Raw genomic sequence first — 14592 nt, 5'->3', positions numbered from 1 at the left:
TTCTTGGTGCTAACAGAAGTCATTCTTCCGCTCTAACCAACTAGGCATAGTATTTCCGTGTACGGTAACCGTGACTATTGTCTTAAATTCTAAATATCTCAAGGGAAACAGTTTACTCTCAGCCTTGTTAATTGCAAAATAAAGAGAGAGCTATAGCAGAAGGTCTCCGCCTGGCATAAACTATCAATACCTTTGGCTGTTCTGTCCACTGTTCCAGACAGCAGTGTGTTCGTTCTTCGATTCCTTAGGGCTACACTGATGAGCCTGTTTCTAAGATCCTTTGCCAAGTAGAAGATGGGACAATTGTACAGCTGGATCGCTGGAACCTCCACGTGGAAAGAAACCCAGACTTGCCTCCTGAAGAACTGGAAGATGGCGTGTGTAAGGTTAGAGAGTTTTCCCTTCTGCAGAAAGGGAACCCTGGAGTATTTTCTGCCTGAGCCACAGGAAATACGTTCCTGGCCGGAGAGTTAATGTCTGATTCCCTCCTATAGAGGTCATAGCTACTAGGGCTGTGAGAATAATGCTGTCCAGTGATTCTGCCCTATAGACTTCTAAAGATCAAGATTTCCTAAGGGCTTCCATAGCGCAGGGAGCTATTCTCTGTCCTCAAATTCAACACCAGAAAGAAATGTATCAGTTTTCTAATCTTTCAAATTCATTGCAAAATCTTAAACCCATGAGGAGATTAAAAAAAAAAAAAAAAGTCATATGGCCTGAAACATTAGGCACAAGGTCTTTCAATAGAAAGATACCATCTGATATTTCTGGCCTGATAGCAAAAATTCCAATTTCATCACTTGTTTGGGATGCGAAGATACACCTAAATAAATGTTTGACTTAGTGTTTTTCCTTCAGTGATTAAACTTGTATCTCACAAACCAAGGGATGTAATTATAAAAATGCTACTATGGAGCTTCAGGGGAGAATTCAGTTTTAAGTTCTGGCCTCAATTTCATATAAATCTGATAGGTTTCTGAGTAGCCACTTGCTTTCTATTACTTTGCCTTTTTCTTCTATGATAGTGTTTTCACATTTTCATTGTGTAAGAATCTCCAGGCAGTGGTCCTCTGAAATGCAGATAGCAAGGCCCTGTTCCCAGAGATTCTGATTAAGTAGATGTAGGGTGAAGGCCCAGCATCTGTGTAGCATCCCTGCTCTATTGGATCACACCATTGATTGAAGCCAGGATTTCATGGTGCTTCGGCCTTTGAATCCGGTATCATTTTAGACCAAACCAGTGCACCTTTCCTTGGAGAAGGAAATGGCAACCCACTCTAGTATTCTTGCCTGGGAAATCCCATGAACAAGGGAGCATGGTGGGCTATAGTCCATGCGGTTGAAAATGAGTCAGATACAACTTAGTTTCTAAACAACAACAAATGCACCTTTATTGATGAGCATCAAGATCCCGACCAATTGTGGTAGAAGCTCAAGTTACTTATTTGACTAAAATTGGTTAAAACATGTTTTGTCTTACCTTCATAGTTTTTTCACCTAAACTATGATCCAGAAGCTAAGGTTTTTCATAGTTATCATGATTGCTCAGTTGATCTTAAGTTCGTAACGTCACAGTGTTGTTTAAGGAAGTATCGTCTTGGGATGTAATACTTCTTTGTAATGTATTTGACTTATAGAAACTGGGCGTAAAACAGCTAAAGTACAAAGAAATGTGCCAGATGGAAATGTTAAGGTCCTATCCCCACTCAACTTGGAATGGTTAGGCCCTCAATAGCAATCTCTATTTAATTCTTTTCCCAACAGCTTAAGAAATGGAAAGACTTCTTGATGTAGCCTGGGGACATTAATCCAGATAATTAAAGGGTTTCAGAAGTGGATTTGTAAGGAGATGTGTAGGAAATTGGGGCAATTTTTCCTGGAAAATGTGAATAAGAACTCTTAAAACAGATTAAATTGTGATGTTATTTAGAGGATGGTGACCAGATGTTCTCCTACGTTATCAGCGGATGCTGAGCCATGGGTTAGAATTATAGCCAAAAGAACATAAATGGTAGAAATGGACATATCTGTGCTTTTGGCAGGATCACCAACCCTTGCTGTCGTTCCTAAGGACTTGTATTTTTGTTTAAGTGCAGGAACTGGACATTCTCAAATGTGAAGCCAGGAGAGTGAGACATGTTTTGGCATTGTTCTGTGTGTTTAGTTTCTCTCCCTGTTCTCCAGTCACTTGTAACCACTTCTAAGGGCTGAGCTGACCTCTGAATCAGTACATGCTCTGAGTCAGCCTTCCATGGATGGGTTCATCGTTTATTTCAATTTCTGTGTTTCTGTATTATTAATAATCTCTCTCTTGCTCTCTCTCTGATTCTCCCTCTCATTTTATTTTTCTCTTACTGTGACAAGATTATTGCTCTAGTCAGAGAGAAAAATCTTACTGATCAAGGGCATAGGAAACCCAGTAATTTTTGAAATCTTGAGGCTAAACACTTATTTCTAATAGAAGAGGAGTGCATTTCTCTCTGGAGGAGAAACCTGATCATTATCTGGAAACATCATCCAGGCTGAGATAATATTTCCCCTCTGTTTACTTTAACATTTACCTTCCAATCTGAGTTGCAGAAGAAAAAGTGGAAGAACCACCATATGCCTTCTAGCATTTCCCACATGCTTTCCTAATTGTTCTCACGTTAACCCAAAGGCCTTCAGATCATGTCAGCTTCATAGTTTTAATGCAGGACTTCAGGCTACGTAGTTTGTCCTCCCGTTACTCAACTTGCAGCCATAACAGCCAGGGACCCAGAGGACTCTGGCAAGGAAAGCTGAGGCTTCTGTATATTTCTATGTGTCTGTGTTTGCGTATTTCATGGTCATATTAAAGACGTAAGAGTTAATAGAGTAAATAAAAATCTGAACGCTAATAAATACACACACATATGTTTTATTTCTAATTGGAGGATAATTGCTTTACGATGTTGTGTTGGTTTCTGCTGTACAACAGTGTGAATCAGCCATAAGTACACATGTGTCCCCTCCCTCTTGACCCTCCCTCCCATCCCATCCCCTGCCTAGGCCGTCACAGCTGAGCTCCCTGTGCTATGCAGCAGCTTCCCACTAGCTGTCTCTTTTGCACATGACAGTGTGTGTATGTCAGTGCTACCCTCTTAATTAGCTTTTAGTTTTTCTCTCGGTTGAGAATAAGTAAATGGCTCCCACTGGCTTATTGCTTACATGACTTTTGTTGAAAATATATAGAATTTTAGAAAATAAGGGTAAATAAATTAAATGGTATTTATTTTCAGTTGCCATATTAATTTGCTGAACATAAATTCTTCAAAAAATGTGCATCCACTGATTAAGAAGGTTAGATGTGATCCTTACAATTAAATTTATTTGCAGAGTTTGTTTAGTGAATCATCCCTTGTAACTCTTACAAATGTGCATCCTTCAGCCCTTAAGATTCTCGGGTTATAATATCCATGAGAATGGTTCTCATTTAACAATTTGTGTTGTGTCTCTTGTTTCCTAAACTATTTAAAATTCTTGGGAGTATCCTATGAGTTGAGCTTTCCCTAAAGAATTAATTCAAAAATCCCTTGTTCCTTCTATGTAGACACCCCTACATTGGGTTGTGACTGGTCTTTCTCCCAGGGACTTGCCCCACAGACCGGTGTCTGGCTTTCAACTTCACCTCTGCCTTTGTTCGTCATTGCAGCTTCCTCTGAATGTTTTCAATAACTACTTCAGCCTCGGATTCGATGCGCACGTCACATTGGAGTTCCATGAATCCAGAGGTGAGGACAACGTCCCATTTCCATCTCCCAGGGAGGAAGTTTCCAGCAGGTGTTTTGCATGCTCCCTTTTGTTTGCATATCACTTAAGCGTCCACAGTGTGCTCTACTGCTGTTTCTCCATATGAGCTTCATGGTGACCGTGGGAGCTCAGTAAGATAGGAACTTGGGACAGATGTTACCCTGAGACCTCGTTGTTTAGGGTCTCAAAGACAGTAAAGGTCAGGACCAGATGTGTGCTCCAGGACTCAAGACTGCTAATTTTTAGGTAAGACTAGAAACTAAAGTCAGTGAATGACCAAGAAGTGATTAAAAAAAAAAAAAAAAAGGAAAAACAGTGACTAAAGAGCTGGTAAGGGAGGATTGATGCTGACTAAGAGTAATGAATACCATATTCATGGAGAGGATCTAGAGATGGCGGTACACAATATACACGAAATGGTGAACCAGGTTGAAACAGATTGAAACAGATGGCTGACGTGTCTATACCAGAGGTGTGGACTTTTTAGTATCTGTTAGTCTATCTTTTTTGCATTAAGTAAAAAAGAAATCATTATTAATGATGAAAGGTATAATTACTCAAGCTGTGTTTTTAATGTAATTTATTTTTGGCGATGCTGGACCTCCGTCACTCCGCAGGCTTTTCTCTGGTTGTGGTGAGCCAGGGCTACTGTCTAGTTGCGGGGTGAGGGGCTTCTCATTGCGGTGGCTTCTCTTGTTGCCTAGCATGGGCTCTAGGGTATGTGGACTGCAATAGCTGTGGCACCTGGGCTTAGTAGTTACAGCTCCTGGGCTCTGGAGAACAAGGTCAATAGTTGCGGTCCACGGGCTTAGTTGCTCTGTGACATGTGGGATCTTCCCAGATCAGGAATCAAACCAGTGTCTCCTGCATTGGCAGGTAGATTCTTTACCAATGAATCACCAGGGCAGCCCATCAGGCTAATTTTTTTTTTTTTCTGTTTTCTGTTTATTGGGGTTTTCCCCATGATTTTACCTGGATAGTCAAGAAATCTCAAGCTCCAGTGGAGGAGGAGGAGGAAGAAAGTGAGGCTTCATTTTCATTAGGGTCATATGTACTTATTTTTGTTGATAGATAGTGGCTGGAAGCCATGCAAACCACAGTTGAGACTCCAAACTGTTCTCTAATGCAGCTGCTCAGGGACTGTGACTTCATGACAAAGCTTGTATCATTTGCATCCAATACTTGCAGAATGATTCAAAGCCTCAGAGAGCCATTCCAAAAAACATAACCTTGCATAGCATAACCTACTAGATATTAGTCAAAACATACAATAAATTGGGAATTATGCCAATCCATTTACATGGACTGGGTAATAAATACAAATCTCACTAAAGCAGAATCCTAAAAAATTCAATTGCAGAAAGTTTTTGGCATAGATATGAAATAGCCCATCAAATTGACATGGGACAGTTGCAGACTTTTATTAGTATCTGTATTGTATTTCTTTTAGAAGGGACAATTAAAATGACATTCATTTTGAGACAGTTTATTATTGGCATTTTCTGTGTAAATGCTTTTAGAATTACCAGTAGAAAAGCAAATAAGGAGTAAAGAAAGGCTGAACATTTTGATTGACTTTGTATGTAAATAATGCAAACATTTGAATAATTTGATCTGAAAGAAAGTATATTGGACTTCCCTGCTGGGCCAGTGGTTAAGACTCCATGCTTCCAATGCAGAGGATGTGGGTTTGATCCCTGGTCAAGGAAGTCAGATCCAACATGCCGCGTGGTGCAGCCAAAAAATAAATTTTAAAAAGTGATTTTTAAAAGAAGAAGGTATACTTTATTTGATAGGGAAATAGATGCTGTTTTATTCTTCTCAAAGTGGCTAAGCCATATCTGGCTGAACTGTTGTATAACAGAACATGTAATCATTTGGAACAAAATTCAGAGATTTGATAGGATTGGTCATTCAGTTTTCAGTTGGAATCTTGCCCAGTACTTTACACTATTGCATTATGACAGTACTTGAGGAAGTACACTGAAAATACTCTAGTCCACTATTAGCTGAAACTCCAATATTTTGGCCACCTGATCCGAAGAGTTGACTGATTGGAAAAGACCCTGATGCTGGGAGGGATTGGGGGCAGGAGGAGAAGGGGATGACAGAGGATGAGATGGCAGGATGGCATCACCGACTGGATGGACATGAGTTTGAGTGAACTCCGAGAGTTGGTGATAGACAGGGAGGCCTGGCGTGCTGCGATTCATAGGGTCACAGAGTTGGACATGACTGAGCAACTGAACTGAACTGAACAATGATTATGGTTATCAGGTAGCAAAGCTGGGTCTCACTTTGCCAGCTATGTGAATTAGATAGTCGTCTTTGGGGGACATGAAGGATATTAAACACATCAAACTTTTAGTCTGAGATTGGACACTCGAGTCATACCCTCATTGAAATTGCTTATTATTCAGGGGATTTGAACCTTACACTACAAGGTCAAGGAAATACAATTATGACTCCTGAAGAGGCAGTATTTAAATTTGATTTAGGATTTGCTATTTTCTCTGAATATAAAGAGGCATGCAGATCAGCATGTTTCAAGGATTATGAATGTTTCATGATTCATATGGTGAACTGACAGGTTTCTTTGAAAAAGTGTTATTTTCAGTGGACTGCTAAATTTCACCATCACCATCACTGCAAAGGACACACTGCCAGGCTCTTTCCCAGGGAGTAAGACTCAGGCACAGTTGACCTTTGAGAAACCCTGTCCAAGCTTCTGTAACCTTCTTTTCCATCTTGAACCTCAGTGTGACATCTACTCATCATTCTAGATTCAAGTGTACTTGGCTCTGGAACACTTTTGATTTTTTCTATGTATAGACCCCACTCCCCCATGCTGCCCCCACTTCATCTTATATGGAGAAGGAAATGGCAACCCACTCCAGTATTCTTGCCTGGAAAATTCTTTGGACAGAGGAGCCTGGCGGGCTACAGTCCGTGGAGTCGTCTTATATAGACATCTTTTTATGGCATATACAAAATGACATTTTTCATTTTCATGTTCAGGTCTGTCTTCCCCTCTTAAAACAACACAAGGGCAAAAGACTCTCTTATTTTTATCCTCCTGTGCCAAGTCCAGTGGCTGTCTCAAATGTCTGCTATAGGAATGGAATGTTAAATTGGAGAATAGGCTCATATATAAAAGATAAACAAAAGTAGAGGGAGTATATAGTAAGAGGAAGATGTATAGGCAGTGAGTAATATGAAAGTTTGGTGGGGATCGTTGACAGAAGAAAAGTATCGGGAAAGTTTTCAGAAAGGGTAGGAGGGAATATGATGGGAAATAAAGAAGGAATGTGATGCAGACAAGAAGTGAAATGGGTAACGGCATTTCAGACAGGAAAGAAAAGTACAGAGGGACAAAGGAGCTTGTGATAAAGATGGGTTAGATGACTGGTTAATACAGAGTGAAAGATTTTTGCCATGGTGTTAGAAAAATGAAGATAATGCTGGTAAAAATATTTGTCCTTAAGGTGCAGTGACTGAACGAAAAGATTTTTACAACACATAGAATTTTAATTGAAGGTGACACTGTCACTGTAGGCATAGATTTTTAAGTCATTAATGTATACATAACCGATGTCTTAAGATTGGGTTAATATCCAGTGCAGATAATTTGGAAGATGTATGAGTTGTATGGGCTTCCTAGGTGGCGTTAGTGGTAACGAACCTGCCTGGCCATGCAGGAGAAGTGAGAGACATGGGTTTAATCTCTGGGTTAGGGAGAGTCCCTGGAGGAGGGCATGGCAACCCACTCCAGTATTCTTACTTGGAGAGCCCCATGGACAGAGGAGCCTGGTGGGCTACAGTCCATGGGGTCACAAAGAGTTGGGCACGGCTGAAACAACTTAGCATGCACACATGAGTTATATGACGTTCAAATTGCTTATTGGCTTTTATAAACATAGCATTAAACTTATATTTGCTAATATCTCCCTAATAGGCAAGACCAATTACAGAAAAAAGTAGAGTTTTGGATTCCATTTTAACGGCACATATGTTATTGTGCTGTACACAAAGATGGGATTAATATGTTAAAATATGGAATGGGTTATACCCAGGGTTTCATTATCATTATAAATGGATTACATTCAGAGCCAAATCATTTAGATGATTTAGATGATGAGATTTGGCAAGTTTGAACTAATGAGATTTAGATGAGGTCTTTGGATTTTGAGTTGATGCTGTAATGGGAATGAGACCTTTTGGGACCTCGGAGGAAGTGAATGAGTTTTTCACATGTGAAGGATGTGAATTATAGGGGCCAGGAGGTAGACTATTGTAGGTAAAATTTTGGTTTCTGTGAACTTTGCCATTTGGTGTCATGCTTACCATTCAAATACAGGGTTGGGATTTGGACACTTTTGGCCAGTCAGCCAGCTGTCTGATGAGCAATGACTTGGAGAAAGATCTATTCCTAAAAAAAGGATAATGAACAAAATAGCAAAAGACGAACGTTGACAGTGGGTTCCTTTGGAATGTCTTGGAATTTTATCAGAGTGTAAGGAAATAGTATTTCATTTGGGGATTTTATCATCCCTTGAATTCATGTGAACATTCTCTGATGGAGATTCTTGTTTAATCTATTTATGGTCTTCAATCTATATAACATCCAGGAACAGACACAAAATTAAACCCTTCTCAGTCAGAGTCTGCTGTCTTTTGCCCTGAGTCCATTCTGCAGGTCATCTGTATATGTCTGTATCTGCCTATATGTGTGTGCTCACGTGTGTCTGACTCTGCAACCGCATGGACTATAGCCTCCCAGGCTCCTCTGGGAGGAGGGATTCCCAGGCAGGAATGCTGGAGTGGGTTGTCATTTCCTTCTCCAGGGGATCTTCCCAACCTCGGGATCAAACTGCATCTCCTGCATTGGCAAGAAGATTCTTTACCACTGAGCCATCTGGAAGCTGCATAGATAAACACACACACACACACACACACATATAATATAATATTTACATATCTTCACTAAATCAAATGGTTTTTCGAGGCCTGTCACAAACAAGAGTGTAGATGGTAGTTAGGAGTTTTTGCAAAATGTGACCGCAAATTCTTCATTGATTTTTATCCAAATTCCCTATATTAGATTTGAGCTGCATACATAGTTTATGGAAGCTGTGCTCCATGGAGGTCAAAGCAGACAGTAGACCCTCCTCCTTCTCCCTTCCCTCTTTCTTCTCTCATCGCTGCCCTGTATTCCAACCACTCCTCTATTTTGAATAGAGTCCAGAGTGTCTCAGCCTTTAATGTGCATGGGAATCACCTGGAGAACTCGTTAAACCAGATTCCTAGACCCCAGCCCCCAGACACTCTAATTCAATAGGAGTAGGCTGGAGCCTAATAATTTGCATGTCTCAGTTGATACTGCCACTGATGACAGTTTGGGGCTACATTTTATATCTCTGGGCTATTGTGCCAACTGCCTATAAATGAGGGAAGCACGATAATGAAGCTGTTGGTTCCTTGGGATGGGGAGGGACAGAGAGAATGTGGAGGAGCTAATCTAACTCACTACTTCTAATGAAGTCTGTAACAAAACCACCTTTTCCCTTTCACAGAAGCAAATCCAGAGAAATTCAACAGTCGTTTTCGAAATAAAATGTTCTATGCAGGGGTAAGTATACATTTCATTTTTTAATGATTACATGTGATTTATACTAATTTACTGATGGTAATAAAGATGCTAATATACTATGCTAATAATTATATACACATCACAGATGCTTACATGTGTGTCTATGTGTGTGTGTGCTCAGATATGTCCAACTCTTTCCGACCCCATGGACTGTAGCCTGCCAGGCTCCTGTATCCATGGGATTCTCCAGGCAAGAATACTGAAATAGGTTGCCATTTCCTTCTCCGGGAGATATTCCCAACCCATGAATCGAACCCAGGTCTCCTGCATTGCAGGCAAATTTTCTACCACTGCACCACCCAGGAAGCCCTATGTTTATATATGGTTAATGCTTAATGTGTTGGTTGAAGGATAAAAGTAAGGTATATTTCTTAAGTTGGTTGGCAGAGAGTTCATTATCTTTGAACTCTAAAGCCCTTATGCTGAATGGGAATGATATTCAAGAAGTGGTGTGAAAAACAAACATCAAAGTCAAGCTAGAGAACTGGAAAATTAGGTAGGCTGAAAGATGTATGGCAAGTCTTGGGTAAGAATGTAGTTTTCATAAAGGTATGTATCCTATGCATTGACATTTGGATGCAAAATGAAGAGACCATGGAGAGGTTTTTCATGGAAGCATATATGAGATAAAGGGGCACTCTTTTCACTTCTTCTTCTCAGGGACATCCCTGGATGTGAATGGCTAGAAAGAAAAAAAAAAACAGAGGGACTCCAAAATATTGATTTTTAAAGTGTGCTTAAGTTTATACCACTGGATAGAGGGGATTAAAGTAAAAAAGAGGTGAAACAAGACAGTTTCAGTGGCGAGTTAAAGATTTTATCAGCGTCTACTGGATGAACAGGAAGGTCAGGAAAGGCCGTCAGATCTCCAAACTGACCCTTGAAATTACCTACATTTTCTCTCTCCTACTGCTATCTTAAGTTTTATTATAAGTTACATTTTGAAAACAAAGAGAGAGATTTCAACTTGACAGCCTCTGCACTACTTTACTCCAGAGAATTTGTTTTATATTTTGTATTTTTGCATAACTCAGAATTCCTAGGATCTATCTATCACATAGAATCAGGGCTTTGGCATAACTGTGTAATAAAGCATTTTTTTTCTTTCTTTTCTTATGATATAGGCAGCTTTTTCTGATTTCCTACAGAGAAGCTCTAGAGATTTATCCAAACATGTTAAAGTTGTCGTAAGTATTGCGTGTGTTGACTCATTTCCCTTTGAATGTAAATATCATGTCCTTAACATAAACCCCAAATACCAGTTTATGTACTTAATCAGTGGGCTGCATAGAACTTGAACTGAATTGAGTATGGTGTGTTCAACCAACATTTAGGAGCATTCAGTTATGTGTGGCCACTGAACAGAGGATGAAGTTAAATAAGATGGATGGATTTTGCTCCTGAAAAAACTCATGGTTTGGTCATGCTGAAGGGCACCTAACTCATGGCAGAACAATAGAATAAATGTTGCTATTCGACTGTTTGTGTCATATGCTGGTGGTACAAAAAAAGAAATGCAAACTGCCCCTGGTGTAGTCAGGGAAATCATCAAAGCAAGGATGTTGAGCTGGGTCTTGAAGTAGAAATAGATGTTCACCAAACAACTAGCTTGCTATTCCCAGGCTATCTGAAGAATCTTCATTTTTAGAGAAATACTTTGATTTTAGTATTTTGTGGTCACTTACTCTCTAGCCTGGTCAAGGTCCCTTACCACTTAGGAGTTTTTTTGACTGCTGTTTACTTCTGAATCTCTATCCCAAGTTGGGGAATACTCATCTTGGAGGCAAGGGAGATGGGAAGTCATTTTTCTCTAAGAGATATATTTAAAAATAGCATATCATTAATTATTAAGAAGACAGAGTGTTTCCTTGAAGTAAACGAGTTGAGAGAGGGAATGAGCATGACTCTGTTGCACATCCCTGTATAAGTGAAACAGGAAAGACAGAAAAAATGTACAGATGAGGAAAGAGAAATGGGAACACAGCAATGCTTGGGTTTATTGTGGAAAAGATAAGAATAGCATTTGTGACAGAAGGGGGCAGGATAAAAGGTATACATGCAAATAGAGAAAAATATATGACCTTAAAGTAATGGATTTATAGAGGAATACAGAGGAGCCTAAGATAATTATTCAATTTTCTTGACACCAATAAACCATATAGGAGACACAAATCTCCTAAATCATTTGAAACAAAGACATTACCACTAACAGCCTTTGGCATCACTTTCAGATGTTTCAGTTCTCATAAAATACTAATGAAAAGCCAGTATCCTTTAGTCGTAGCAACTCTTGAAAACTGGAATACTGCCTTTTTAAATCTAGATACGAGAAAGAGACATAGTCCATTAAACTGTGAAGATCTTAATTTTGATAAAGCGATGGTTATTTAAGTAGCAGCAACCTTGCCTGAGACTTATCCTGTTTCTTCTCTAGCGGCCTGCAAACAGCCAAAAATAAACTTTCCTTCTTCTCCCAGTATTTTTTGCATTATTGGGAACATTGTAGCACCTGCCTGGAGAGCCAGTGAGTGGAGGGCAGTGGCTACATTGAACCATGTTCACTGTCTAACTCAGCTGGGTGGAAATTAAACTCCACGTGTCTCCACACCACTGGAGAGCTTTTCTCCCCCATCTGGCAGTCTTCCTGTTGCGAAATGTCTCAGGCATGGGTGGCCATAGAGCAGGGATTAAAAAAAGCCTGCAGAGAGGCCAAAGTGGCAGCCGGAAACTTAGAAAGGTTTGATATCAGCCAGTAGGTATAATATTCCAGGTGGGTTGGTCTGTGTAATCATCTTTTATTTATGAAGAGAAAAAAAAAAAACACACACAATAGAAACTAAGTCTTAACAATTGGGATTCAGTCCTAGGTCTAGGTCTATCGTTATGAGGTCTGTCTATATGACTAAAAGCACATGCATTTGAAACAACAGTTACCATTGTGCTATGACACAGAAATATACAAGGGTGTTTCTACAATTACGTCACTGACAGTGAGACTGAAAAGATGGGAAGTCAGAGCAAATAGATGTACACATAAAAGCAGACTATCTTATCTTTGCCATGGGGTGAAGTCAGTGTTTCTGATGTAATAGTTAATAATCTAATCTCACAGAAATATAAAATATGTGCACAAATAATACACACACACACACATATACACCCAGAGGATAGTAACAAAAACCTACATACATCCTTTTGTTCTACTGCACATGTGTTCTTCTTGTTTTGATTCATCCACATGGGAGCTTGTACACAGGAAGAATTTTTTTTTATGGAAATATTTTCCTTTGTGTGTTTGAAGTAGGGAGAAAGTTGAAAACTGCGGTCCTAAAGATTTGTGAAGTTTAAATGCAATAATATTTAGGAAAAATTTGTAAAATATTGTAAGGCATGCATCCTCATAGAATTTGCTGAGTTTCCAGAATCACTATTTTTTTTTCAGGTGGAAAAAGTAGAAAATTAAAAAGAAAATTCTGTTCTAAATAACGTAATATAGAAGTATAGGATTTTTGCTGTAATGCAACAGTGCTGCTTCGCATACTATTAAGATATCACATGCTGTTTTGGGTTTTTTTTTTTGAAATTTTTAGTTGCTTACAACACTCAGTTTTGATCATTTAAGATGTGTACATTTTTTCTTCACTGGTAGAGCCATCTATCAACTCAAGTCCTTAAATTGGGAGACCTTATGAGTGTTTAAGATTTTGAAAGTGTTGTGAAAACACCTTCAATCAATGTTTAGAACTTCATTCCAATCTAAATAACATTTGAGAATAGTTTGCTTGTTTATGATTATAAGATTTTCCAGAAACAGTTTTTGAGAATGCTCATGAAAACTAGTCTGGGTTAAGATCAGCTGGGAGGAGGAGAATGAGACAAGCCGGATGGCTAGCAGAGTCATCGTAACCTGGATTGCAAGTCCCTCTGAGGAAAACTTCAGTAATTTGCAAGGATCTTGGGAATGCTTTAACCCTGTCTCCCAAGGAGAAGAAGGAGGGTGGGGGGGTGAGGTGGGGGTGGGGTACATTCTGTGATGAGGGTGTGAGGAGAGCAGATGAAAAGCAGGCTTTATACCTTTGACCTCAGGAGGCCTAGAGTCCTGAGCAGAGAGCTCCTCTTTTGGCATTTGTCCCCAGTGGGTCATGAGAAAGGGAAACGAAAAGCCTCTTCCTTGATCAGTCAGAGGGTGCTCTTGAGGAAAGCCCTAGCCAGTCAGGCAAAGTGAAAGTGCTGGTCGCTCAGTCGTGTCTGACTCTACGGCCCATGGACTGTAGCCCGCCAGGCGGCTCTGTCCATGGAGATCTCCAGGCAAGAATACTGGAGTGGGTAGCCATTCCCTTCTCCAGAGGATCTTCCCGATCCAGGGATTGAGCCCAGGTCTCCTGCATTGCAGGCAGATTCTTTACCATCTGAGCCACCAGGGAAGCCCCAAGCGGGTCAGGGAAACCACACACAAAGGTATTGAGGCCAAGCCAGCCTGAGGCCCTTGAAACCCAAAGTCACATCCAGAACCAATGAAGTGCTTTATCTAGGAAGACCAGTCACAGTCTATAAGAGATTATACTGATAAGAGTATATTGCTAATGGAGATAATGCTAATTTATAATAGATAATTTAAAAAATGCGGGATATATTCCTTTCAGACTGCTTTCAAAATATTACATTGAACATTTTCAAAAGACAAATTATGTCAAAAAGCAAGGAAAATAAATGGTCATATGCATGACTATTTTTGAATCAGATGATGGTGGTAGAGATTACTACTGCCTCACCTTGAGGCTTTGTCCTTTTGTTCTTTTAAGTGTTCATAAATCTTTTAAGGATTTACTGCATAGCACAGGGAACTGTATTCAATATCTTGCAATCCCTGGTGGCTCAGTTGGTAAAGAGTCTGCCTGCAATGCAGGAGACCCGGGTTCGATCCCTGGGTCAGGAAGATCTCCTAGAGAAGAAAATGGCAAACCACTTTAGTATTCTTGCCTGGGAAATCCCATGGATAGAGGAGCCTAGTGGGCTACAGTCCATAGGGTTGCAAAAGTCAGACATGACTTAGTGACTAAACCTACTTACCTACCTAAATCTTTTAATGTTGATACTATAAGCCTAAGTATCTAATCACAGTCCAAGGTTAAGAATAATGAGAGTTCCTTGGATTGTGAGACCAGAGAAAA

At 39.9% G+C, this 14592-nt stretch overlaps 1 protein-coding gene across 1 annotated transcript in view; it reads left to right on the top strand.

Moving 5' to 3' along the window:
• DGKI (diacylglycerol kinase iota) overlaps positions 1-14592 on the top strand; it is a 504567-nt gene that overhangs the window by 297704 nt on the left and 192271 nt on the right. Inside the window, exons 14-17 of the mRNA XM_052638497.1 lie at positions 249-386; positions 3674-3752; positions 9345-9400; positions 10546-10608. Of these exons, the coding sequence (XP_052494457.1) occupies positions 249-386; positions 3674-3752; positions 9345-9400; positions 10546-10608 (336 nt within the window). The remainder of the gene's footprint in view (positions 1-248; positions 387-3673; positions 3753-9344; positions 9401-10545; positions 10609-14592) is intronic.

Source organism: Budorcas taxicolor, chromosome 4, assembly GCF_023091745.1.
Source record: "Budorcas taxicolor isolate Tak-1 chromosome 4, Takin1.1, whole genome shotgun sequence".
NCBI lineage: Eukaryota > Metazoa > Chordata > Mammalia > Artiodactyla > Bovidae > Budorcas > Budorcas taxicolor.
The sequence above is the reverse complement of the archived record's forward strand: the minus strand, read 5'-3'. Positions and strand labels throughout refer to the sequence as shown.